The sequence below is a fragment of the Pelodiscus sinensis genome, chromosome 4, assembly GCF_052426305.1.
Source record: "Pelodiscus sinensis isolate ZL-2025 chromosome 4, ASM5242630v1, whole genome shotgun sequence".
Classification (NCBI taxonomy): domain Eukaryota; kingdom Metazoa; phylum Chordata; order Testudines; family Trionychidae; genus Pelodiscus; species Pelodiscus sinensis.
In genome coordinates this window covers 129,862,272-129,888,099 of record NC_143055.1, presented here as the reverse complement: position 1 = coordinate 129,888,099, position 25,828 = coordinate 129,862,272, and the positions used below count along the sequence as shown (strand labels likewise).

At 42.2% G+C, this 25,828-nt stretch overlaps 1 protein-coding gene and 1 long non-coding RNA gene across 6 annotated transcripts in view; one reads left to right on the top strand and one right to left on the bottom strand.

Annotated features, from left to right (window-relative positions):
* The first annotated feature begins 974 nt into the window (after positions 1-974).
* The window catches only part of ADAMTS3 (ADAM metallopeptidase with thrombospondin type 1 motif 3), a 188,087-nt gene continuing 163,233 nt past the window's right edge, over positions 975-25,828 (top strand). The window contains exons 1-3 of one of the 5 annotated variants that reach the window (XM_089778148.1): positions 975-1,319; positions 2,901-2,928; positions 9,482-9,888. In XM_089778148.1, the coding sequence (XP_089634274.1) occupies positions 1,251-1,319; positions 2,901-2,928; positions 9,482-9,888 (504 nt within the window). In that variant the 5' untranslated portion in view covers positions 975-1,250. Of the gene's footprint in view, positions 1,320-2,900; positions 2,929-9,481; positions 9,889-19,346; positions 19,474-25,828 lie in introns of those variants that run through there. The other 4 variants (XM_075929391.2, XM_089778150.1, XM_089778149.1 and 1 more) reach the window with 4 other exon arrangements.
* Positions 5,408-14,800, bottom strand: LOC142829517 (uncharacterized). Its single transcript, XR_012903954.2, has 3 exons — positions 14,698-14,800; positions 10,575-10,672; positions 5,408-5,547 (listed from the first exon to the last, which is right to left on the bottom strand). It is a non-coding gene; the product is annotated as an uncharacterized LOC142829517 (long non-coding RNA).

Here is a 25,828-nt window from a genome sequence, read left to right as displayed (position 1 = left end):
ACAGGATCGCTCATTGATTTTAATACAGTAGAAGTCCATCTAATTCAACTGGACTGCCTACCATGCATAAAGGTGATCAGGTGTATATATCTTGGTAGGTCTGAAGTGCATGGAAAGGGGGATTATATGGCTGAACACTGTTTGCTTCTGGATTGATTAAAGTAAGGAAAGAATGTAAAAAGCGAGAGGCCACTTACAATGATGCTTGTACCTATTTGTGTGCACGTGTAATTAACCGTAGCGTAAGGGAGATGCTCTGTTTAGCGGTGCACACAGTTTATGGGTAGCTCTGTTGCTTCTAGAAAACCCTCTGTCCCTTCTGAGCATTGGTTTGTGACTGCTGCTTACACACATACACAGCTGCTTACACACACACACACACACACAGCTGCTTATATACACACACAGCTTACACACACAGACACACACACAGCTGCTTACACCCACAGCTGCTTACATACAGATACAAATGCACATACAGCTGCTTACTTACACATAGAGCTGCTTACACACAGATACACACACACAGAGCTGCTTACACACATGCACAGCTGCTTACACACAGATACAGACACACAGAGCTGCTTACTTACACATAGAGCTGCTTACACACAGATACACACACACAGAGCTGCTTACACACATGCACAGCTGCTTACACACAGATACAGACACACAGAGCTGCTTACTTACACACAGAGCTGCTTACACACAGATACACACACAGAGCTGCTTACACACAGATACACACACACACACAGAGCTGCTTACACACACACACACTCTAGCCCCCCCCCTTTTCCCCCTCCTGGCGCGCGCCCAGAAGTGCTGCCAGGATCAAGCCCTTCAGCATCTCCCTCCAGAGAGCGGCAGCCCAGGGAGGCGGCCGGGGGGGGCCCTGACGTCGGTGGCGCGGGGGAGGAGCCCGGCCGGGGGCTGGAGCCGGTAGCTTTATTAGCCCCGCAGGGCGCGCGGCGCAGGCAGGGCTCGGCGAGCAGCAGGCGGCAGCGCAGCGGCTCCCCCTGCCCCGCTCCCCCGGACACGTGGGCTGGCGAGCAGCCGCCCCTGCGGCGCGCACCTCCCCTGGTCCCCTGCAGGGAGGCGGCGCGGAAGACCCGCTCCCGGCCCGCGCTGGGTGCAGCCCGCCGCCACCAGCCCAGCGAGCTCGCAGAGCTTTCCCGGGTCTCTGCGCGCGCGGCTCTCGGGTGGCGGAGGCTGCAGCTTGTTTTCGGGAGGGAGCTCGGCTCGGGATGGTTCTCCTGTCACTGCTGGTAGTAGCAGCCTCTCTCCTAGGGGGTCGGACTGCCGCTGCGGAACAAGTAAGTGGCTCCGGGACGCACATGGCTTGCTGCACCCAGAGCTGATGCAGCTACCGCCCCCCCCCCTTTGCATTTGGAGCAGGAGGGGGGAACAAACTCGGTTGCTAGTTTTAGGCATTGCCTTGCAGATACTGACTGTGAAATCGCTTGGTCGGGGCGCTGCCAAAGCTCTCCCTCCAGTTAAGTCTCGGCCAGAGCAATAGCAATAACTTCTTCTATTTCCACCCACACCCACCACCCTCTGCAATATTTGGTTGGTTTTAAATCGTCTTTTAATGCACCGAAGCAAAATGCAGGACTATGTAACACTTGAAAGACTAACAAGATGTCTTTAAAGTGCTACATAGTCCTGCATTTTGCTTCAGCTACACCAGACTAACACGCCTACATTTCTATTACTATTTTAATGGACTGACTGCGAGTGCACGTTAAGTTGCTTGACCTCACAGGAATGATTGCTGCCCAAGTCAGGGTCTTGCCGTATAATTTAAAGAGTTATTAGTCTCAACAATGATTAATAATACCGGCAGGGAGAAACATATTGCCATCACCAGTTGAGCTGCTCTGTTCTTTTTGTTATGTCACCGTCCCTCTCTCTTAGGGCATCTGGAATCATGAATGAATCTGGATTTTGGTTCTCCTCCTTCCCTCCCCCCCCTTTCATTATGATCCCTTAAGAAATCCGTTCAAGGAGGGGGTTTCTTTTCAAGGGGCTTGTAATTGTCTTCTGGTCTCTTTCTTGCCAGTGAGGAGATGTGGTCTGCAGAGGAAATACTTTGGCTTTAAGGGAGAGCCATCTATTGTGCACACCTCAAAAGAGAATTGCTTGCACCATCCTTTTGTTACAAAGTTTGACAGCTCGGGGGAAGTGGTGGGAGCATTTTCTGGCTTCTCTCTTTTCTGCTGCTGGGCTGTTTTTTCTCTGTCCTCCGCCTTCTGTTTGCAGAGTTCACTGTCCTCCCTTCTGTTCCCGGAATAGTAAACCCCAAACTTGACTGTGTCCTTAGTTTGGCAGCAGCTACCTTGAGTCCCATCCTGCAGCCAGCTGAAATCAGTGGGAGTTTTTTCATTGATTCAGCAGGCTGCTGTGTCTGACTCCTGTGTGTATAGCTCTCCCACTTCTTTGCTTGAGCTATTCAGTCAGATGCCTAACTGCCTGTAGGTAGAGAAGGGTAGTTTGCTTTCCTTGGTTTTCCTAGTATCAAAACCATCAGCATACATACCTGATTATTCATTCATACTCCTACTCTTCAGGAATCATAGCTCTGATTAATGTTAAGGCCTTTCTTTGGCCACTGGAATTATTTTTTGGCACAGAGTCATATTTATAGAATGGTTCATTCAGAATTAAGACTTCTTAGCTGCTCTATTTTTTAAACTTATTATGGAGTCTATTAGTATATTGGTGGGAACAGCTGGTTATTCAATTAGGAATACCAAAAGCAGAACTGTGGAAAAGTGCAATACAAACTAAGGGATTTTCCACCTTCCAGTAGCATATGTTTTGCAGTAACACATCACATAATAATTAAATAACAGTTTTGTGTGTGTTTCTGTTCCCCCCCCCCCTCCCCTCTGCAGGCTGGTAAAGAAGGAATGATCCAAATAGGTAAGTATCATTTATTATTTTTTCTGGAAAGTAAAGTAAAATAAATAAGCTTTGTAAGTCAGTTTAAATAAACGTCTTTTCTTGAAGAAGACACTATTCTAACTAACATTTTTATACTTTAACTATAGAGTCTTCCTCACAGCAGAATTGTGTAGATCTGCAGTAATGTAATTAAGCTTTAGGCCCTCTTATTAGCACCCTCACACTTCAACAAAATTTTACACTTTCCCTTTTAAAAGAACAAAACCAACAAAAGTTAAAAATTGAAGCATGCTTATCCAACCAATTAGATCTCACGGTAAATGAGATATATGGGATTCTTGAGTACCTCTTGAATGAAGGAAGGAATACTTACATGTTTTTGGACAGAGTCTTGATGTTGTGTGTAAGTATTTAATATTTTTTACCTGCAAATATTTTGTTATAATGACCATGTGGAATATGGGATAAATAAGGGAACTGAAGGAAGGGTTTCTCCCTTAATATTCATTGGTACTTTTAAAACCTTACTATTTCCATTATACATTTAAATCCACTTTTTGATTTTGAACTACTAAATTTTTAAGGAACTGTGATTAAAATAAGAACCTGGAAATTCTGGAACAAATAATCTGGTGCAACTTCAAGAATTTTAATACATCTGTGCCCATTTACATCAGCAAAGAATTTGGTCCTCTATCTTTATGAAAGGGAATGTGTTCTAGGAATAGGAATATAGGAATAGGTGTGTGGTCTTATGGATTCTCTTCTTGGATTAGTATTTGACCTAGGGAGTGGAATCTTATTCATTTCTCAGTTTACCCCTCTGTGAAAAGGCTGTTGTAGTACTTCACCAGTCCAGGAAGTTATCAGGTTTACTTTGTGTTTGTGTACAATGCTTTCAAACTCTCCAATGAAAAGATGCTGTATAGGAGGGCCATGCTCCCACCCTACTAAACTTTCCCAAATTGACGTTCTAACCCTCCAGCATGTGCCAGGTGTTTCGAAAGCAAGTTCAAGCACTTTCCTGAATTGTGGAGGTCTTTCTCTTAATTTCAGTTCTGGCACTGCATTCTAGTGTGTTGCGGTCAATTTCCACTCCTACCTATGAGTAATGGGAAATAAGGCACTTATGTGGGTTTACATTTAATTGGAAAACCCTATTTTTTCCCTACTGTGTGCTGACCTTGTGTTTTGTGTTCTGTTTTTTCCATGCCTTTTGGATTGTTTTTGAATTTCAGTAACCATAAGCTATACAGAAATGTTGCTCTTAGAAATTATATCATACTTCAGGGGAAAAATTCTTATCCTGGAAAATACATCTCTTCTCTCTCTCTTTTAATTTTATCTTTTTCATGTCTCAGTTGTCATAGTCTGGGAATGTTCTTGAAACACCCACAAAGACTAGGGCTACGATCTTGCCTTCATGGGGCAAAGCTGGATCCCTAGGCATGACTGGGCTATGTTCTCCATAGAGGATAGGGCAGGACAGATTTCTCCTTTTAATCATGAGGTGGTAAGAGGAGCCATGTGGCTCCCTTAGTAAACTCTTAGGACCAGTAAATCTGTACTCTGTCTGCTCCTGCACCCAAAGCTACTTTCACAGTGGTGCGGCTGGAACGCCAATTGAACACAGCTGAGCTTGATACCTTGTGAGAGCTCACTGCAAGTTGCTCCCTCCTGTAGAATTACATTGATTTCACTGCCTTCAAGCTCTTCAGTGACTATTTCTTAGGCAGCTGGATTTGGTCCTTACACATTTCTGATTCCCTACTTTTGATTGTAAGTGACTAGCTTTTACCTACTGCATTTTCCTGAATAGATGGCATCTTGGTGAAGAAACATATTTGCATTTTAAAAACATATCTGGTAGCTTTATAAAGACTGGGTTTTTTTTTGCCCTAATTTGTACTGGAAAGGCATTTTTAAACCATTATTTTGATGTGCATTATTTTTAAATGCAGTCAGGTTCTATGAAGTCTGATTGCATGTCCCTCTGTGAGAACATGTGTGGTTCACAGAGTTTAGGGGTTTCTGCTGATGAATTCATACAGCTAAACCTGCCTTAGAACCCTCTCTGAGTAGATACCAACCACTTTCAAGTATCATCTTGCAGATTCTTATATGCTTTTCTTTGACCTTTAGTGTACGGCTGCTCTGTTCAGCAGCTGATCTTTGCTTATACCTTGAGTGGTCATTTTTGATGAGTTTAATTGATATTTTTTTTGTAAAAAAAATGTATATACCCACATAGAATGTATAAACAGTGAGCTTCACTAAATTAATGTATTACATTAATTTGTAACTCTAATGCAATGAGTAGGTGCACAGTAATTGTCAAGCAGATATCTTATTGGGGATAAGACTAATCTAGAGGTTCAAATTAGAAAAGCATTCTTGTGAGATGGTTTTGAAACTCTGATTGGTGCAACAGCTCCTTTCTGTGTGCTCCAGAGCTCCACAGTGTGTACGTGCTCGGAGATGACACTGTTGTTAACCCTGCCACTTGAAGGATGCTTTGGTTTCCGACTCTGAAATGGCGTTAGTAGGAGGCCTTTGGAGAGACTGCACAAATTGTCTTCTCTTCTGGATAAAATAGTTTGACAGGGGTGATGAAAAGGGTCTGTAGTTCTGCAGGAACTGTGAAAATATCAGAAAGAATCCTGTATGGCTATTTAGGAAAAGAGTACGTCAGTTGCTAGTAGCACCATGTCAAGTTCACAGAGCAGGAAATGGGAGCATCATGGGTAATGGTTCAGCATTGATAATGCCTTAATATTGTTTAGATTTTTTTTTTAAATCCATAATACTCTTTTCCCAGTTATGTATTTTGGAACATTTTAATAAAAGAATGTGCTATTTTTATAAACAATTCCTTTTGTGTTAAATATTATGCAACTATAGCAGAAATGTTGAGGTCAGTTGAAAAATAAAAAAGTGAAATTAAAATGCATCCCTTTCATTTCATACTGATTATTAATAAAATTTGGAATTAGCAAAACACTACAGCTTTGAAAATGGAGAATTGGAAAAAGAAAACACCTACAGATGCAACAGCATTTCCATAAACTGCAGTTTACCATAAAGTTATGACCTGAAGTCAGCAGAGGAGTTTGGATTTCTTCAGTATTTAAATGTCACATTTAATTTTAATTCCCTTTGAACAAAAGACTTCCTCTTCCACTTCAACATTTACTGACATTGGAAAGTCCTTTGCTGATAGCAAAAACTTTAATACTGTATGTCTTGTCCCTCCTTCTTATGATCAGCTGCCTATTCTCATTATTAATGACAACAACTTGTTTACCCCCACAAACTGAAATCTGGGAACATTACCATAAAAATTACAAAGTAACTTCTCAGATGTGCTGCAAATTCAGGCCTTGATCATCAGGCTGCAACCTGTGCTTTTTGGATATCTGCTTGTGATATGCAAAATACACAAATTCTGTAGTGGATAAAAATAATAATTCACCTGTTCTATTGCTCTATAAATGGATTTTAAGTAGAAACGGCCCTAAGGTGTGAAAGTTCCATTTGGATTTTTACCCATTGAACTGTGAGGAATGTTATGGTCCAGAGTTTTGATTGGACCTAGTGACACAACTAGGAAGTATTTAGTTTTCAACTTCCTTGCTTTCTATTCCCTACCTACTCCAAAAAGAGAGACAAATACACTCGGAGAAAAGTGGAATCTGGAGTTCTGATTTGGTTCCATCTGTCAGGATCCACATTTTTTTATATGATTTTTATATAGGAGTTCTGCATGAGTAAGGATTACAGGATCAGGCCCTAAAAAGGTACACATACTGGTTAAAAACATTTTTAATGGTGCTGTGACTATTGATTATGGGCAAGAGTGAATGCCTCCTTCAGGGAAGATCCCATTGTGATTTGCTAATTTTAATCGTGGTAGGCATAATAGTTTTCAGAACAGTGAAAGGTGTGAATGATGAGGGCATCTTCACTAACCACCTTAACCGCAGTATCTCCATAACATGCTTGAAGAATTTCCATTTCCATACATCTCCATAATGTAGTTTAATTTAAAGAAGTAATAAATATTTATTTTTGTATTGCGTTATTTTAAAATATTTTTTTATATAGCATGTAATCTAACGTTACAGGATAGTACAGAGTATTTCGTAACTTCTCTTCTCCACTGAAAGATTTATTTAATTAAAAAAGACCTTTAGGAAGACTATAGCTATTGCTGTCATACCACTTTCACAATGTTGATTGCTTTGTTCTCCTGGATTATATGAATGTATGCAAAGGACCTTGCCTCTGAAAGTATTTTAATTTTGTGACAAACGCTTACACACATGTTTTCTTGGATGTCAGATTTGATAAATGAGTAGAATATGGGGTTTGCAGTTACAAAGTCTGCATATTTCAATTTAAAGGAATGGGCAAAAAAGTTAGGATTTGCCAAGCATTTCACAGCTGCTAACAAGCTATTGCTGTGCTATGAAGAAGGCACTAACACATCTACAGGCAGTCCCCGAGTTACGCGGATCCGACTTATGTCAGATCCGCAGTTGCGAACGGGGCCCGTCTCCCTGGTCTCCAGCAGACCAGGGAGAGGAAGCAAAGCGGCGGAGCACGCGGGCAGCGGACAGCCCAGACGCGTCTGGGCTGTCCGCTGCCCGCGTGTTCCGTGGCTTTGCTCCCCGTCCCCCTGGTCTGCAGACCAGGGAGACGGGGAGCAAAGCAGAGCAAAGCCGCGGAGCATGCGGGCAGCAGGACAGCCACGGCGCGTCTGGGCTGTCCCGCTGCCCCCGTGCTCTGCGGCTTTGCTCCGGACGCCTGTGGTACAGCAGCTGGGGCGCTGCTGGTTGGTTCCGTAGCGCCGCTCTGGGCGCTACTGGACCAACCCAGCAGCACACCAGCTTCTCTGCCCCAGGCGTCCTGATTCAGCCGCTGCTGGTCAGTTTCAGCAGCGGCTGAATCAGGACGCCTGGGGCAGAGCAGCTTGGGTGCTGCTGGGTTGGTCCAGTAGCGCCAAGGAGCGGCGGTGCTACTGGACCAACCCAGCAGCACCCCAGCTGCTCTGCCCCAGGCATCCCCAAGTCAGCCGCTGCTGAAACTGACCAGTGGCTGACTACAGGAAGCCCCTGCCCCGGGCTTCCTGGAATCAGCCGCTGATCAGTTTCAGCAGCAGCTGACTTGAGGACGCCTGGGGTTCTTAAGTTGAATCTGTATGTAAGTCAGAACTGACGTCCAGATTCAGCCGCTGTTGAAACTGATCAGTTTCAGCAGTGGCTGACGCCAGTTCCAACTTACATACAGATTCAACTTAAGAACAAACCTACAGTCCCTATCTTGTACGTAACCTGGGGACTGCCTGTACTATAAAACCTTGGTGTGATGGTACAAATCTTAAGTAAATACACCCAACAACTTATCCTTAGAACAAGGGTGGGCAAAAGGGTCTACGCAGGCCAGATCCGGCCTGCCAAGCAGGTTGATATGGCCCATGGAGGCCCTGCAGCTCCCAGGGCAAATAAGGCCTGGGGGTGGGGGGAAGTGCACAAAGTTTCCTCCTCCCTACCAGCAGTGCATGGCATTTCTAAGCACCACGTGCTCCTGGCAGGGCGGGAGGAGACTTCACGAGCTTCCCCGCCCCCAAGCTCTGATTGGCCTGGGGACAGAAAGGGGAGCGTCCAAAGCCTCTTCCCACAACCAGGCGTATGGAGGCCCAGAAGGAACCTCTGGCGGTGGGGCAAAGGCACTTTCCCACCCCCAGACCAATCATGGTCTGGGGGTGGGGAAGCAGGGAAGTATCCTTCACTTCCCCAAGCAGTACCTTTCCTGCAGTTCTTGTCCACAGCCCTGCAGAGAGCGGTTAAGGTCTGGGACTTCACCAAACCTACTGCTCTGTTTCTTGAATTACTTCATACCATATTGCTTTAAGCTTCTCCTTCATTAGCCTTCCTAGCCTCCCATCGCTTAAGGAGGGTGCTAGTATAGGCTTCTCTCTTGCTGCCTCCCCTGGTTGTGTTACCAGCCTCCTGGCTTTATAGAAGCTGTGCTGTTACCTGGCAGGTTAGCCTCCATCTAATTAGCACCTTCCACCTAGCCTACAGTTCACTCTCTTTGCAGCTTAATTCGGCCCAGCTGGCCTAATTCCTCTCCCTCAGGCAATGGGCGGGGATCCCAACCCATTCTAGATGTTTAAAGTTCTCCCAATATAAATTAAATATAAATCTTCTAGCTCTTCCGGTAGACTTTTATGTATCAGTAGAGTGAACATAAGAAGGGATCTTAAATTAGTGTGTAAGATTTGAACTTGCATTACCTCTGAAGTAAGGCTTCAAGAGCATTATTCGCCTTCTTTCGCCGTTGTTTTCTGATGTCCACTGCATATTGCTAATCATAGTTGGGAGGATATGCAATTATTGAATACAATGGATGAGTCAATGACACATCTGTAGTGAATTTTTTTGGTCGTTGTTGTTATTTTGGTGGCTTCCTATTCTGTTGCTATGTATCTGTTTCTCATTTTTCAAACCTATTCTTCTACTCTCATTCCAATTTTATTTTTTGGTGTGTGTATTTGTTTCTTGGACAGATTTACCAAAAATCAGACCGGGGCAGTATGGGCTGGTGACTCCAATCAGCACTAGTGCGGATGGAAGCTTCATTTCCAATATTATCTCTGCAAGCCATCAAAGAAGATTAACAAGGGATGTATCCCAAAGCTCCAAAAAACTATATTTTAACATCACAGCTTTTGGAAGAGAATTCCATCTCCGGCTAAGACCTAACACCCATCTGGTGGCTCCTGAGGCTGTAGTGGAGTGGTATGAAGATTTTGTGGAAACTGGAAATGGAACCGATGCTGGTAACAAAAGTCAGGCTAGCAGTGCAACAGAGCGGATATGGAAAAAAGAGCCTCTATGGACCAATTGTACATATGTTGGAGATATCACTGATATCCCAGGAGCATCTGTTGCTATTAGCAACTGCGATGGTCTGGTAAGATTTATCCCATAGCATATATGTTTGGATCGTTATCCCTTTTCCACAAAGATTTAGTTACTGTTAAGTATTTAATAGTTATGGTATCATTTGGTTAACTTCATTTCCCAAACACATTAGAAATTGCACATTTTTTTTTTATGTGGAGTCACTGGGTCTCCTGGTAGAATAACTCCGTTGCTGGATTTTCCCTTATTACAACACTGTAGGAGCGGAAAAAAAAATCAAACCTGTTTGCGTTATCTTTTGTTTAATGTGATATTTTGTAAACAGGGAAAATAAGCATAACAAAGTTATCCTCAGGAATTGCATAGCAAAGTTACAAAAACTGTAAGTAAATAAAAGTCCTTGTCCAATAATATGCATAATTTTGAGGTACAACAAGTTCACATACTGATCCCCAAAAATAACAATGACAGTTTATAAATAAAAATGGGTCATATGAAGAAGTGGGTTTTGCCCACGAAAGCTCATGATACTATCCACATGTTTTGTTAGTCTTCAAGGTGCTACTAGACTACTTTTTGCTTTTTGTTTTTTAAGTTTTTCCTGTTACAGACTAACTCGGCTACCCCTCTGAAGAGTTTAAAAATAATCAGGCATGTTTATTTAGAAAAAATACGCCCTTATTTTTCTATATTATGCTAACTCTTTTCAGGCATCAATTGGATCACAGTACTTACGGCTATTGTGTCCTGAAGGTTCTTTTGTCCTGTTTATGATCATAGACCAAAGTGTAGATTCTTCATTGGTTAGGCCAATGTAGATTCAGCAGCATTCTCTGTAAAGATAGATTGGGTTGGTGCAAGATAAAGGAAGTTTTGATATATAGTCACTGCATATGCAGTTTATTTACATAACTAGAACTGTAGCTTCCTGGAAGATTAATTTAGTGCTTTCATGTACTGTTCTTAAAGAGAGAAATAGTATGAGCTGGCCTGCAATGGACGTTCTCCTCCTCCCCCTCTTCTCCCCCCCCCTTTTTTTTAAAGAGCTTTCCATCTTGGATGACTGACACACAAATTATTTGACCTTATTCTGCCATGGACACTAGACAACTGTGCTTGTCTGTTTCTGGAATGTAATGTGAAATTGTGCATAGTTTATTCCACATAAACCACTCACTACATGGTTGTTGACTCATGTTTCTGAAACACATAGCCCTTGGAGCCACGCTCTGTCAAAACTCTAACTTTCCTTAATCAGAGGAAGGCAGTAATAATAGTTGAGATTAGTTGTCTCTGATATGATCAGTTGATGGGGGGGGGGGGGTTAACCCATTTTGGTAACAGTATGCGTAATTGACAAAGATGCATGTAGACTTTTGAGCCAAGTGTGTGTCTGCTGTAGTGGTTTCAGTATAAATGAACTGCAGAGGCTGGCGCTGTGTGTTGTCAGTAATTCCGAATGAGGTGTTTGTGTTACGAGAGATGATGCTTCAAGAACAGAAATGGATGAGACAGTTATGCTTAGGTGTATGGCCGCATATGCAAAGGCAGACATGTTGCTGACAAGATGCCTGTGTCAAGTGTTGAGTTAATTAGAAAGGAGTAGGTGGTGGTGCCTTTCCTCTGCTCACGCAAATGCGGGTTAGCAAAGCAGGTAACATGGGGTCCTTAATGAAAGGATAGGAGGCTGATGGTTTTGAGGCATGATCCCACCACCCTTTCCCACAAATCCCAGGGAACCTCTTCCTATGTGTTTTTGTGTTGAAGGGAGGGGACATGGTATTCAGACTAGATACCCTAGGGAGGGGTATAGATAACTGCACCCAAATTTCTACCACTTTGAGCAATAGTAACTCAGGCCACACACCTACCTCTTTCCTTTCGTCCCTCCCCCCACTTCCTCTCCCCCACACACCTGGGATCCTGTACAGGGGTGAGTGTCAGCAGCCCTCATCATCTATGTTTGGCATTCTGGAAATCTATGTACTTGGGAGTCCACATGTTATGATTCTTCTGTACCCCTCCTTCCCAAAATCAGACCATAGGAGTGGGGACATTCAAGTGACCTCTGCAAAATTTCTTTTCTGTGCCCACTCAAAAACCCTCCCTATGTGTATGTCTATGGGATGGAACAGTTTGGCCCATATTATGAATGTAGGGCCAAATCATTTTCCCATTGCAATAAATGGAATTTTGCGATAGAAATGAATGGGATTAAAATTTGACCCTACAAGCTATAAGAAGTTTTTAGCTTTCTAATGGAGAAATGAAATACAAAGCTCTAAAAACCTACTGTGAAACACTCATGTAAAGCAGGCAGTGAGGTGATAATTGATTAAACATATGTGTGTTTGGATTTTTATTACTAATAATACAAAATCTAATTATAAAATAAAAATGCAGGGCAGGGCCAATTCTGTAGTGAATAGGGGGATATTATCCCTGAGATGAGGTATGTGCTGCACAGAACATGTGAAAGTAACTATTTCTACTCTCCTTTCTTGTTGTTACTCTTTTTGACACTCCATTTTGATAACATTGTCAATAATGGCTCCTGTTCCTCTTGGTTTGCCTCATTCACTTGTGCTGTCTAGTAAAACTCCCAGGGACCGGATCCTGGCCTCCGCTCCACAAAGCAGGCTTCACCAGCTATCAAGGGACTCCCTCTGCATAAGTGAAATCCCTGTAGCTGCTTTGCCACTCCCAGAAAGAAGTTATGTGTGGGGCAGGGAGAAAAGAAGCATGACTGGAGGAGCATGTCTGCACTACAGATTTCCCTAGCTGGGGGATTAGCCTGGTAAGACCATGTGCAACCAGGTGTATGGTGATGATGAGTCTGCTCCCTTACCAGCTCCAGAGCCTGCAGACAGAAACTGGAACAGGAGTAGGAAATACTAGGACTATGTGGCTATTGGCAAAGTTCCTTTTAAGCTTTAGATGCATTTTGAAACTTTCCAGTTGAGTCATGTAAGTTCTTATCATTTTTTTAAAAAAATATAGCTATTTTACAGTAACAATTCACTGACTGTGCAGTGTTCTAAGGTAAGTTTGATATCTTGAGTAACTAGAATGGAATACTTGGCTTACTACCAGTCAAGGAAAGTCCTGCAAAATTTTTGTATTGTGAGCAAGTAATCTGACATAAGGAGGTTTTTAATAAAAACTTCAATATAAATTGTAAGATACCTGCTGATAGTTGGGCACATTCTCTATTTCATTAAATTGTATTTGTGTATACATTACTAGAATTTTTATTGGCTTATTACCAGATTTCACACTTGGCAGTGAGGTTATATTGCAGTAGAGAAAATTATGTGGCTAAATTGTGCTCTGTTACATTGACACACATACATAGAGAACTCTGGATTTACACTGGTGAACTGAAAGTAGAACTTTGCCTTGGGTCTCAGTACAAAATTGCTTATTTGGCTATTGTTGCATAAAATAGTTATGATATCAATAGCTTGTTTCAAACATTACAAGGAACTTCTTATGTACAAATCTATGTACTATCTGTTAAGGGGTCTTTGTTCCCCAACATGCATGCATAGTCAGTAATCTTAGGGGGAAAAAAAGCATCTGAGCAATAAAGTAGAAACTGTCACATTTTTTTCCTATGACTGTGTGTGTGTGTGTGTGTCTGTGTGTGTCTGTGTGTGTGTGTGTGTGTGTGTGTGTGTGTGTGTGTGTGTGTGTGTGTGTGTGTGTGTGTGTGTGTGTGTGTGTGTGTGTGTGTGTGTGTGTGTGTGTGTGTGTGTGTGTGTGTGTGTGTGTGTGTGTGTGAGAGAGAGAGAGAGATATTTTATAATTCAAGTTTTGTGACTGGCTGGTTAGTACTATGAAACATGAGCATTTAATGATAAATCTGTAACTTAGGTAAAGCCTGTTGATATGTAAATGGCTTTTTGAGTGATATATATATATTTTTAAAGAAATGACATGCGTTTAGGAAAAATGTATCCACTAGTTTTGCTACATGATGCAGAGCTGAAGCCTTGTTTTTGGAAACATCATTTCCTTATGTTTTGACAGTATATTCCCTACGTTGCTTCAATCACTCTGGCAGACTTTGGTATTCATAATTTGTCAAATATTATTGTCAGAGTTAAAAGAAAGCTTATAACAGTTTTATTCACCACAGGATTTCACAGTGCAAAGTAAATCTTGACAGATTTTGCACAGTAGCATGGAACCACATTCTGCCTTGATTTATACCTCATGCTGCCCTATTCAATTTAACGGGGCTGCCTGCAGGTATAAATCCAGACAGAATTTGGCCCTTTGCAGATTATCAGTATCTCTAACTCTCAGCCTTTGAAGGGACAAACTTTAATAATAGGAAAATACGTGGAAAGGCAATGTCTTAAAATTCTGTGACCTAAAAGCAGAAATTTTGAAGGAACAGTGGGGGGAGGGATAAACTTGGAAGACTATTAAGGGAAAACTTGATATGCTTTCTAGAGGTTTATCCTTCTGCCAGGCTGACATTAATCAGCTGAATATAACAACATCCTTCAGCTGTGTGGATCTGAGAAATCAAAGCCTGTGAACTCTGTCATTGGAGAAGGACAAAGCCAGAAAAGCACTACCTAGCCTTGATCAATAGATAAGTCACAGTTGCTCTGATTGTAGTGTAGGCTAACTCCATTTGTAGAAGAAATGGTGCCTCACTATTTCTTTGTTGACCTTTTTACTAAAGATTTAAAGCCAATTGAAATTTATCTAAACAGGATTAAAACAAGGTTAGGGTTAACAAGGCCAGGAGACATGTTTACCAGAGCTACATTTTGTATGACAAGAAAAACGTGTACTTTTCTACTATACATTCATACTCCCTTATTCTTGTAGTGTTCCTTACTTTCTATTTTTCCTCTTTTTTCTGCCTCTCTTTGCAGGTCAGCATTAATACCACAACTCCTGTCTCCCTCTGTGTCTATTTATTCTGTCTTTTTTCTGGTCTGTGAAGAGAGAGAACAGGTCTAGTAAGTGTTCAGGAGATTCTTAATTTGGACATACCTGATTTGATCTGTCAAACTGTATTAATTACATCTTTGTCTCTGGCTTATCCCTGTGGGCATGTATTAAGTGTGCCTCTGGGCTAAATGAAGTATTGACTGTAACATATTTTAATACATATAGAAGTAACAAGTTCACTTCCTTTAAAACAAGAGGAATATCCCCCCGAGGTCGTATTGGTCATTTTATAGTTTTGACAGGTCTGTCTCTCAGAAATTGGGAAGGAGATGTAATGATCCAACCATGCTAAAATGATGGAATCTTACTTGACCTTGTAGATCTTTTGGTAAGAGGGTATCCTTCTCTGATGGAGAAACATGATGCAACAGAATTGGAAAATAATTGCAAGAGTTTCAAAAAGGTTCCATTTAATCAGTTCAAAGCAGATTTGCAGAAATAGTTTCTTGTATTTACTTGTGCCTGATGTAATAAGTGTTTTAATCTGCATGGTGAAAAAATTATAAATAACCCCTGTGCTTTTTAAATACAGCTTTCTAAGACTTTAAGCTTCTAAGTAAAGGAATACACTAGATGCTAATTGTGGAAATATCAAGGTATGTTGATTTAAATAACTGTGACTTAAATCAGTTAAAATGGATTTTGAATTGCCAGTTTCTAATTGTTTCATAATATACTCTGGCTAAAGCGAATACCTACAATCACCTAACCCTAACCCTACAGTAACCATTAGCCTGGTTTGTTTGGAGCTTTTTACTCTCACCTCTGTGGTCTTACCAGTAGGTATTAATGTCTTGCACTGTGAAGTAGTCTCCATATTTAGCAGCTTCCATCCAGGATTTATACAAACTATTACATGGATTGTACGTTCAGACTCCGGACTTCTGTTGGTCAGCAACATCTGTGGTCCAGTATCCTCGTGGTGCTCCCAGGCCGGAACACTCACTGGGAAAAGCTGGACCTCATGCTCAGCAACTCTTCTCCCACCCTCTCAGAGCTTTTGGAGCCCCACAAATTGCTCATTTGCACCACTCAAGCTCAGGGAAGGAGTGGGAGGAGTAGAGATGGGAGATGCTCAGGGCAAGAGGCAGGATGGCTGCCAAGCCCGCAGGGCTGAGCCCCGGCCGCAGGGCTGAGCCCCGGCCGCAGGGCTGAGCCCCGGCCGCAGGGCTGAGCCCCGGCCGCAGGGCTCTGCAGCCAACCTGCCTCTCTTCGCAAGCACCTTCACCCAGTTCCAGTTTTGTCAGTGCCAGCCCCACTGCTGCTGCCTGAGTGGAGCCTCACAGCTGGCGACAACAGAGGGGCTGGCATTGATCTCTCCTGTTTGGCAGATTTCCTAGTTTGGGGCTGATGGGTTTCAAGGGTGCTGCATCAGGGAGGTGCAATCTTTATTTGGAAAAATCTGTTGTCCAGCCATGTTGGTGATGGATAACCCTGAGCACGCTTTTGAGGGAGTGTGTGGGGTGACAGGTGATGGACAAGAGACAAATACTGGATGCTCCTACATTTATTGTTGTTTCTTCCTACAGTAGTCATTCAAAGCCAGCTGCAGCCAACTCTGCCAGTGAGTAGAGCAGCCACAAATGTATGTAGGTGTGTTTTCTCCAGCCTCCCTCTTCTTGAGGATATTTGCTGCTTCCTCGTTATTTTTTTTGGGGGGGGGGGGGGCAGATCCTGGTCTCATTGAAGCCAGTTGGAGATCTGTCATTGACTTTGATGGGATTTGGATTATTGGCCTTCTGGGTCCTCCTTTCACTCTGTGTATTGGGCAAACGTCATTCGGGGATGTATTAGCAGGAGTGTTGTAAGCAAGGTACAAGAAGTACTTCTGCTCTCCTCAGCACTGATAAGGCCTCAATTGGACTATGTGTCTGGTTCTGGGCACCACACTTTTTGGGACTGATGTGGACAAAGTAGAGAAATTCTAAAGGAGAGCAACAAAGATGATTAAAGGTCTAGAAAACATGACCTGTGAGGAAAATTTGGGGAAAAAAGGGGAATTATTTAGTCTGGAGAAGAGAAGACAGAGGTATGTGACATAAGTCATCAAGTATGTAAAAGGTTGTTTTAAAGAGGAGGGTGATAAGGAAGGCAGACAAAGTGATTTGAGGACAAATCTGAGAGGCAATTTCCTCTCCTTTAGTCCTCTCCTGTGTGCTTTTCTGGGATAGAGAGGGGCACAGACAGACTCCGAGGCGGTATTTGCAGTTCCTGCTTCAGCTTTATACCCTTTGTAACAGGGTAAAGATAATGGGTGAGCCATGATTAGGGCGATTCATTTTTTTAAAATGCTTTTCTTTTCACACTTCAGAATATTTGTTTAGTGTATAAACATCTTCAGGAGCAAACAACAGAAGTGATTCTTGACTCACATGGTTAAGACAAAGATGCTTCTCTTGTGGGCAGGGAATATTATTGTTTCACATTAAAGCACGGATGATCAGTTGTTGATTGCTGTCATTGTCGTATTGTTGTTCAAGGTCAAAACGGCTGGCCAGGAGAGTGGATTTCCCCCCTTCAAACCCTGATCACACGATGGTAGTTCTTGCTCTTTAAACAGCCCTTTCCTCTCCTCACAGAGCTCCAGCCACTTGGTCAGGCCATGTATTTGCTCCCCTAGTATCTAGATTTGAATAAATGTCCTGTACCGGGGCAGGATTAGCCCTTTCCACCATCAGACCGAAAGAATCTGGGTTTATAACCATCACCACACATTGTAGAACCCCTGGGTGAGGTTTTCAAAAGCATTCAGCACTTGTCTAACTGCTCCCATTGAAATCCATGGGAATTTACCATTGAAACTCCCACTTGCTGTTTATCTAGGATCCTGTTTGTAAGGGTGAAGATTGGATGTGTTTTTTGTTTACAAGTGAGCATAGGTTGATTTGGGGGGAGGGTGCTGGCACTAACTAAAATTGATATTTTAAAATCCTAACAGAGGTAGATTTTGATTAATTTATGTACCAGGGCAGAGGCAATATGATGAGTATGTTTGATTTGTCTTAATCCAAATACAAATACACAGTATAGAGTCCCAGACTGCACAGTGCTTGGCAAAATGCATACAGAGACAGGATTTTTGCATGGAGGAGCTTACAGTCTTACTCAGGTTGGCTTTAGTTTCTACGTTCTTCCTCAAGATAATGGGGTACTTAGATACAATAACATTAGTGTTAGATTCATAAACAGGTGACCCCATTCTGGCTTTTAAAAATGTGTTTATGCATACACCACCATTGCCTGTTCAACTCACAACAAACACTCTGTACAGTATATCCCTCTCCTCTGGTATCAGAAATACATAGGCATGTGAGGACGTGTGGGCTGGCTATGTACATGCACTTAAATGGCCTGGAATTAACAGTGGTCATAGGGATTACTTTTCACCTGACTCTGCCAGGTTTGAGCGTAAATTCTAACCATCCATATTTATGCTGTACCTTTGTCTTTAACCAGGGTAATAGAGATCAAGAAAACAGGATGTGAGCCCCCTTCATTCTTTATGCATTCTTTGCCCCCAGCCCCGTGCAAGAGGCAGCAGTGATGTAAAATGCACTATGGATATGTTGCCTTCATTCATTATATTTATCTAGACCAGTGGTTCCCAAACTTTTTGGCATCACGCCCCCCCCTTTTGATTTGAGAAACTTTCTGCCCTCCCCCAAAATAGCAGCGAAACTTGGGGTGGGATTGATGGGGATGTGTGTGGCTGGGTCACCTCGCGCTCCCCCCCCCCCCCGGAATTTCTTCACACCCCCCAGTTTGGGAACCCATGATCTAGACACCTTTTTTTGTAAAGGACCATAAAGAGGTTTGCCTTCTAAAATAGAACTCGCTGTTACAATGTCTTATTTCCTAATTCTAGAGTCTGACCCTCCACCATTCCAGCTCTCCCTCTCGCCTTGAGACCAGTTCCCTCCCTTTTCAGGGTCTACATCCTGAGATCACTTACTGTAACTTTTCCTTGAGTACCATATAAAGCTTCCAGGACTCTAGTTGTTTGTTCTTGCTATTTTGGTTCTAGTCAGAGTTACAGTTTTGGACACAATCCTGCTTTCATTGAAGTGGATGGCAAAAAAGTTTAATTCAGTGGTACAGGAGCAGGCCCTCTCCGTACACTATATCTAATTATTAATGAGTGTTCAATAATTAATAGTGTTTTGAGATGAATCTTTATGTTGAAAAGTTTGTTTTGCTAGACTAGAGGGGAGGCCATTAAGTATCTGCCTTGAGTAGGACTTCAAAACAGGATGAGGAGAAGATTAACAAGGAAGAAAAACTACTATGCAAGCCAAGATTTGACCCAAGTAATACAACTTTTTTATTAGTAGTACTGTTTTAAAAATGCCGTCTTGGGGAGCATGGATCCATCATGGTATTTTAATGTTGTTAATGATGTTAATAGTATCAATCAAAATATATACACTATAATGGAAAAATATCCTTATAAAAGTCACATGGAATTAATTGAATCTTATGAAATAAAAAGCTGTCATGACTTTGAAATGGACATGATCTTATTTATGATTCTAGAGCCAGAAAACTCTATTTGAGGTATTGAAGGCTGCCATTTTCAAAGCTTCTTAAGGGATTTTGGAACCTGTAAGAGCCTAAGGGACTCCTCATGAAGATGACTGGGAATTGGGCATCAGTCTCAATGGTTAGTGCCATACTGATTTACCCCATCTGAGGATTGTACCCACAATATGTTTCCAGATGTGTCTCTGGCTATGTATGACTGAGTGAAGGCTAGGGTGACTTGTCTGGTGCCTTGCTTGTTTCTGGGTGTTTGGTTTTTTTTTTTTTTTTTCCTCTACCTCCTTAGCACCATCCCATGTATTTAAAAGTTACATTAATGTGTGCCTTATAGGTTTATCTTTCAAATCCCATATTTAGGGCAAGTGAGCCTGAGTTACTCAGTCTGAATAACAGCTTGTTTTGGTGATTTCCTTTCTTTGCTCTCTATCGAGTATACACTTTCTCTTCCCCAAACTGTCATGGCCACTAGATTTGCTGCTCTTTTTGTGAAAATTATAATCTGCTTTGAAAAAGAAATCTGTGCACTGAGTACTAACTAGTGTAGCTGACAGTTCTCCTGACTTGATGAACCAGATGCCATTTATAGCCATGGGTATCCGATCTGTCTGGTTAGGAGATTTGGCCACCCTACCACTAGTATAAATTCGAAGATACCCCAAACAAACCGTTTTTGGTTGAGCCAATCAATAACACATGAAAGTAGGATACAACTTTCTTTTTAGTTTTGCCTGCATTTGAATTACAGTTTGAACGTGGATAAGGTGGCAGAGAAATGCATTTAGGAACCCCGAGAGGACAGGCTACCCTTGCTTGAATAAAGATTACGGGTTCACTTCTGATCTACTGTTGAATGCAGAATAAGCAGTTACTGGATTATTTGCTTAATCTGACAGTTTATCTGGTTTTCCACATCGGTTATACAAAATCACCTCAGGGTATGTAGCTGCTCTTAATATTTGGAGGTAAATAATTGGGTTCACTGAAAGTTTATTATTTTTGTTTTTTTCCCCTAAATGCATGTAAAAGTTATAGAATCACAATTACTTTGGCCTCTTACTACTTAATGGTTTCTTAAAAGGCTGACACAAACCTCATAAACCACAGGGACATTTCTGTCACTGATCTGAAAGTAAAAAACTAATCCACAGAGCAGGAAAAATATGCATGTCTGTTTGGTGTTTTTAAAAATGTGGCTGTACAAATACTTGTTGATACCATAAAGTTGGAATTAAATTGTCCCCATCTGCTAATGATTTCTTTTTTTGTAGTGTTGTGGTTATACAGGTTGAACCTCTCTAGTCTGGCAATACCTATGGTCCAGCATGATTTTAGTTAGCCAGATTTCCACTGGCATGAGTGTGGCCAAGTTTCCCACGGTCTCATCACGTTTGTTTACAGCCAACAGTCCTGGCTCTCAGTGCTGCTGTTTAGCTCAAATTTACCCCTGAATATCTTCTAATAGCCCAGTAAGCAGTGGAAGTGCTGGTAATGCTGCTAGAACAACACTGATCTTCTTTGATTCAGCAAATTTTCTGCTTCGGTCCATACATTGTACCTGCAAGTATCAGCTCATGTCAACATAGGTCTTCCTACAATAGTTTTGAAGTACCCTGTCTGCCTCTTATTTGGAGAAACCTCACTTTTAACCTTGAAAACAAGCAAGCTTTATTATTTTTAAAAAACATTGTAAATATGGAAGAATATTGTTGTGATTCCTGTGTGAAGAACTTTTATTACTTGTTGTAATTTCTAAATTTGAAAAAGTTCAAGCCCGGATTTTGCTGACACTTACGCACTTGCTTAACTTGGATCACACACACAGCCCCACAGACTTCAATGGGGCTGTTGTTGTGCGTGAAGTTAAGAGTGTGAGTAAGTCTCTGCAGGGTGGAGAGCTTGGGCCCCTGGTTTAGGAAAGCAATTTTAATCAGAATGGCACTTAAGCCTGTGCTTAACTGCTGTCTTGAATAAGAATAGAATTAAGCATTGAGACATTATTCATAGGTTTTAACTATTATGATTATATATTCTGACTGCCCACACAACACAGGCCATAAAACCTCACTGAGCAATTCCTCTATTAAGCCAATATATGCTATGGCTCACACAGAGGTTCTTTGAGAAAGATACTTCAGGATGATGGAGAACCTACTACCTCCCTGGGTGAGTTGTTCTAATGGATATTTCAGGTTCCTTCTTGGTTTATGTCAGTGGCAAAAGTGCTGTATATGCAGAAAATATTTCTCTTCTAATTTTTTTAACCTCCTATCTACAAGGGACTTTTTTGGAATGCTCCCAGTAGTTTGAGCTAATGAGCTGAGGTTTTTTGTATTATAGTTTTGACTAATGCAGCTTTTAATATCTCATTAAAAGAAAAAAAAAACTGTTGTTAGCATATCTACATTAATACTTGAGGGGTACACCTAGGATAATATATCTGGCAGCACAAACAGAGTTCCTTCTTTGGAAAGAGATCCAACCAGTGGGTAGCATAGGCTTCATCAGAGGCAACATACGGGACTAGGTTCTACAACAGTGTTTCTTGAACTTGGAGAACTGTCCCGGACAGGTGTTATAAAAATCATTGTGCCTGCTGTGAAGAGTGTAGGTTTTTGATTATATTACAATAGATAAGATTTACCCAGAGTTGCTCAGGTTCTTAACTCAAAAAATGTTTTTTTCTTCATTTAAATCATTGGCCTGGGGTAGGGCTGGAGAAGAGAGGTTCAATATGCAGGTTGCCCAGGGAGAGAAGACTACCCCAGCTGTGTCTCACCACTGCAGTTTGGGACCACGTGAGACGCTCTTCTCCATAGCTACCACAACTCCTCTCCAGCCAGCACAGCCAGAGGTGGGGAGCATGTCCCTCAGCTGGGGCAGGTCCAGGTTTGTCTGTCCCTGCACTCCCTAGCTAGAATGAGGAATGCAGCAAACTGTTCACTTTTCACTCACTCCCTGATGAAGGGAAACGCCCTCCAATGTTCCTGTACGAATGTTCCTAAAGGGCACCTGAAGGGTGGGAGGCTCGGGGCTGGGGCAGTCCTGGACAGGGGTGGGGTGGAATGCACCCCTAGCCAGCCCCTTTCACCTGCCTGGATTGTCTCTCTTTTCTGTATGGATTGATGAGAAGAAGTCCCATTCTTGGTACTGCCCATTTTCCTGGCACAATCAAACCCTTACCTTGCTTTACCTTATGATAAGAGAAAGCTGTATACTGAATTCGGAGGTCCTAGTTCTTACAGTTTAGGAGTTGTTCCTGAACGAATGGCGGACAGACAGACAAACTCAAATATATAGTGGATTTTAAAACTAATCTTACATCTTCATACATATGCCCACTAGATTTCTTTGGTGGGAGAGAGTTGTTTCTCCATTTCATTATTGGGGCGGCTTGTGCTTGGAGTACAAACATTTTGAGTAATTTCCCACCCAGGCCAGAATGTCATATATTTATATAATCTCAGTTCCAATTAATTATATTGGATTTATCATTTTTAACCTGGTCTCATCCTCTGTTTTATTCTGATATTCAGTTTGGGGCCAGACCACGAGGTATATATTTTTTCTGGACTTGACTCATTTCAAGTTTCACACTCCGGCACACTGGAGACCTTTTTAATCCAGTCTAGTGTGCTATATTTTCAAGTAGTGTATAGCAAGTAAATGTCTGTTTAATAGTTATCCGTTTCAGATTGTATGGAACGTTCATCTCTCACTCTTTTAATCTTACTCCTTGTTTCACTTGGTATCTCAGTGTACAAGTATTATTCCCAACTTTGTATATTTTAGTGTAGAGGTGTCCTGAGTGGTGCATGAAACATGGTCAGTCTAGGGATGCTGTTGCTGTGGCCTTGATGCTCTGTGGTGGAAGGGGCAGGATTTTTCCCTGTCTATCAGAAGAGCAAATAGCCTATCTGTGCCCCTCATTTCCCTCTCAACATGGAAATCACTCCATTCTGGAGTTCACACCTTCCCTGAGTGCTCAGAGGCCAGGGGAACACAGAGATAATGAACCGTTCAGGTACTCTGGTGTAAGTGGGTTGCAAGGATGGAACTTGCGTTAATAACTCCATCTTCGGAGCTGCTGATGCCAGTGTCTGCTGATCCAAAATTCTCTCTAGTTTTGGTTTTCTTCACACTGGTACCTGCTTTTCCTATGGAACCTTTCCTTTAAATGGCCCGGTTTCCTCTTTTCCTTCCCATCCCTCATTTTCCCCCTTATAACATTGGTGTTACTTTTTTCAGTAACAGCAAAACCAAGTTCAGTACTATAGATTAATAAGGAAATGGTTATTCCTCCATTACTATGTAGTAAATAACGGCTAATTACTGAGGAAGTTTGTCTTGTGTGTAGCAAATGGCTATAAAAGCGTTTTTCTGGAAGGAGGTTTCTGTTAGTTATATTGTTTCAGGTGGCTACACCCCCCAGGTTTTCAGTGCTCAGTGGAAAGCATCTTACCAGCAGCACCTGGCCCTTTATCACCTACAACTCCAGTGTGAGAGTGTCTTGCAATAGCAGCAGCCATGAAATCTCAAGATTCTGCAGTGACTGTGGAATAGGCTAGATATTTCAGCCACTAAGATGGAGAGGGGACCCCAGCAGACACATTGTCCCTCTCTGGGCAGATACCAGGTGGGTGATCTGTCCATGTGGAGAGGCACCAGGGCTAAGACACAGATTTGGAAGCAAGTGTACCTAGGCAAGGAAGGATTGAAAGGTCTTGGATTTCCTCTGAGAGGTAGGCCTCCTTAACTAAATTAGGGATGTGAATGGTTAACCAGTAGGGGCTGAAGCAGCTCCCTGTCCACCATGAGCAGGGGCTGCTCCATCCCTGCGGGGCCCACTGGAGCAGCCCCTGTCCGTGGTGGGCCTGGCCACCTCCCCTCCCCGTCCCTCGTCACAGGCAGGGACTGCTCCAGCGGCCTGGAGCACCCCTGGTCTGCAGCGCTCTCCACCCCCCACCTACCTTCTTTTAATCAGTTAACCAGTTAATCAATTAAACAGGATTGTACGTTCCTAAACAAAATGTGAGTAGTTTAGCTCAGGGGATAATTCCGGAGCCACCATTCCAAACTTCAGCTCATAACGAGAGTGAGGAACTAATTTGCCATTTGGGACCTCACGGTTCTTCTAGGAAGGCAGGACCTGCTCCACTTGAGGAGCAAGTCTCTCTCTGCTGAGCATGGGCAGGGCCCATTTCACCATAGGCAATAAGAGCAAATCAGGAAAGACCATTCGGTAAGTTCTGCTGTCTCATCAGGATTCTTCATGGCTTTCCAGTTTCCAGCACTTTCTCGCAGATGTCTACAACTGCAAACACTTGTGAAGATTGAGATACAGTTTTGCAGCATGTAAACCCTGCCTGTTTTGTATAGGCCTCTGGCAAGAGTGCATTGTTTCATCCTTTAAACAAATGTCTTCAGTTCAGCTTTTCCTGGAGAAAGACCTTTTTGTACTTTAAAAAGCCTTCATGAAGTGGTACCTATGGATTCAATTTCAAATAGGATTACGTCTCCTCTTGTGCTGCATAGAAAGTTACTCTACCCAGCAGCACTCTAGATAGGAGGTGGGAAAGTAGAAGTAATTAAAAGATTAGATAATAAGATTATTTTAATAGTTTTAAGAAAAATAGATGCTGGATGGACTGGAAAAAAAAATTTTTTTAAAGGAAAGCAGCCAGAAAAAAGTTTATAAAATACATAAAACTCCTCTCACCCTCTATTTACAAGCATGATTGTGATTGTCAACATTAAATCGCAAGTTCTTTCTATAGGCCTCCTTACAGCTAGTTTTCAAAACTATTGCAGGAAATATATTTAAGATGTCAATGGTCTAATTTCTTTTGACATGTAGACATTGCTTTTGTAACAGGCATTTTGAAATTGTGGCAGAATGCAAAAAGATCTTAAATACAATGGGGCATTGATTCTCACTTACATTAGGGCCTCTGGTAGTGAAAGGGGCCCTTAAAAGTGGGTGTAGATTGCTTTACACCTATATAAAGCCCTCTTATATTGCTAGGATGCTGTAAAGTCACATTATTACAAAATGCTTATGTGGTGCAATACTTTTAGTTAACGTGCTAATGTCTGAGCTTAGTCGGTTTTTGAGCATCTTTGCAGACTTTAATAGAAGATGATGGTACTCAGCACCTGCGAGTGTGTGCTTTATCTTAGTTTCTCAAATATGTACCCACTTAGCAAACAGTGTGTATCGTGGGGTATGTCTAGACTGCTTCCCTCCGTTGGCAGAGGGATGCAGATTAGGCAAGTCGACATTGCAAATGAGGCAGGGATTTAAATATCCTGTGCCTAATTTGCGTAAAAATGGCTACCATGTTTTGCCAACTCAGCATTTTGTCGGCAAAAAGCGGCAATCTAGAGTGGGATCTGCCGAGAGAGAGAGCCTTTTTCGACAGATCCCTTATGCTTCTTGCAAGGAGGTTTATAGGATCTGTGGAAAAAGGCTTTCTCTC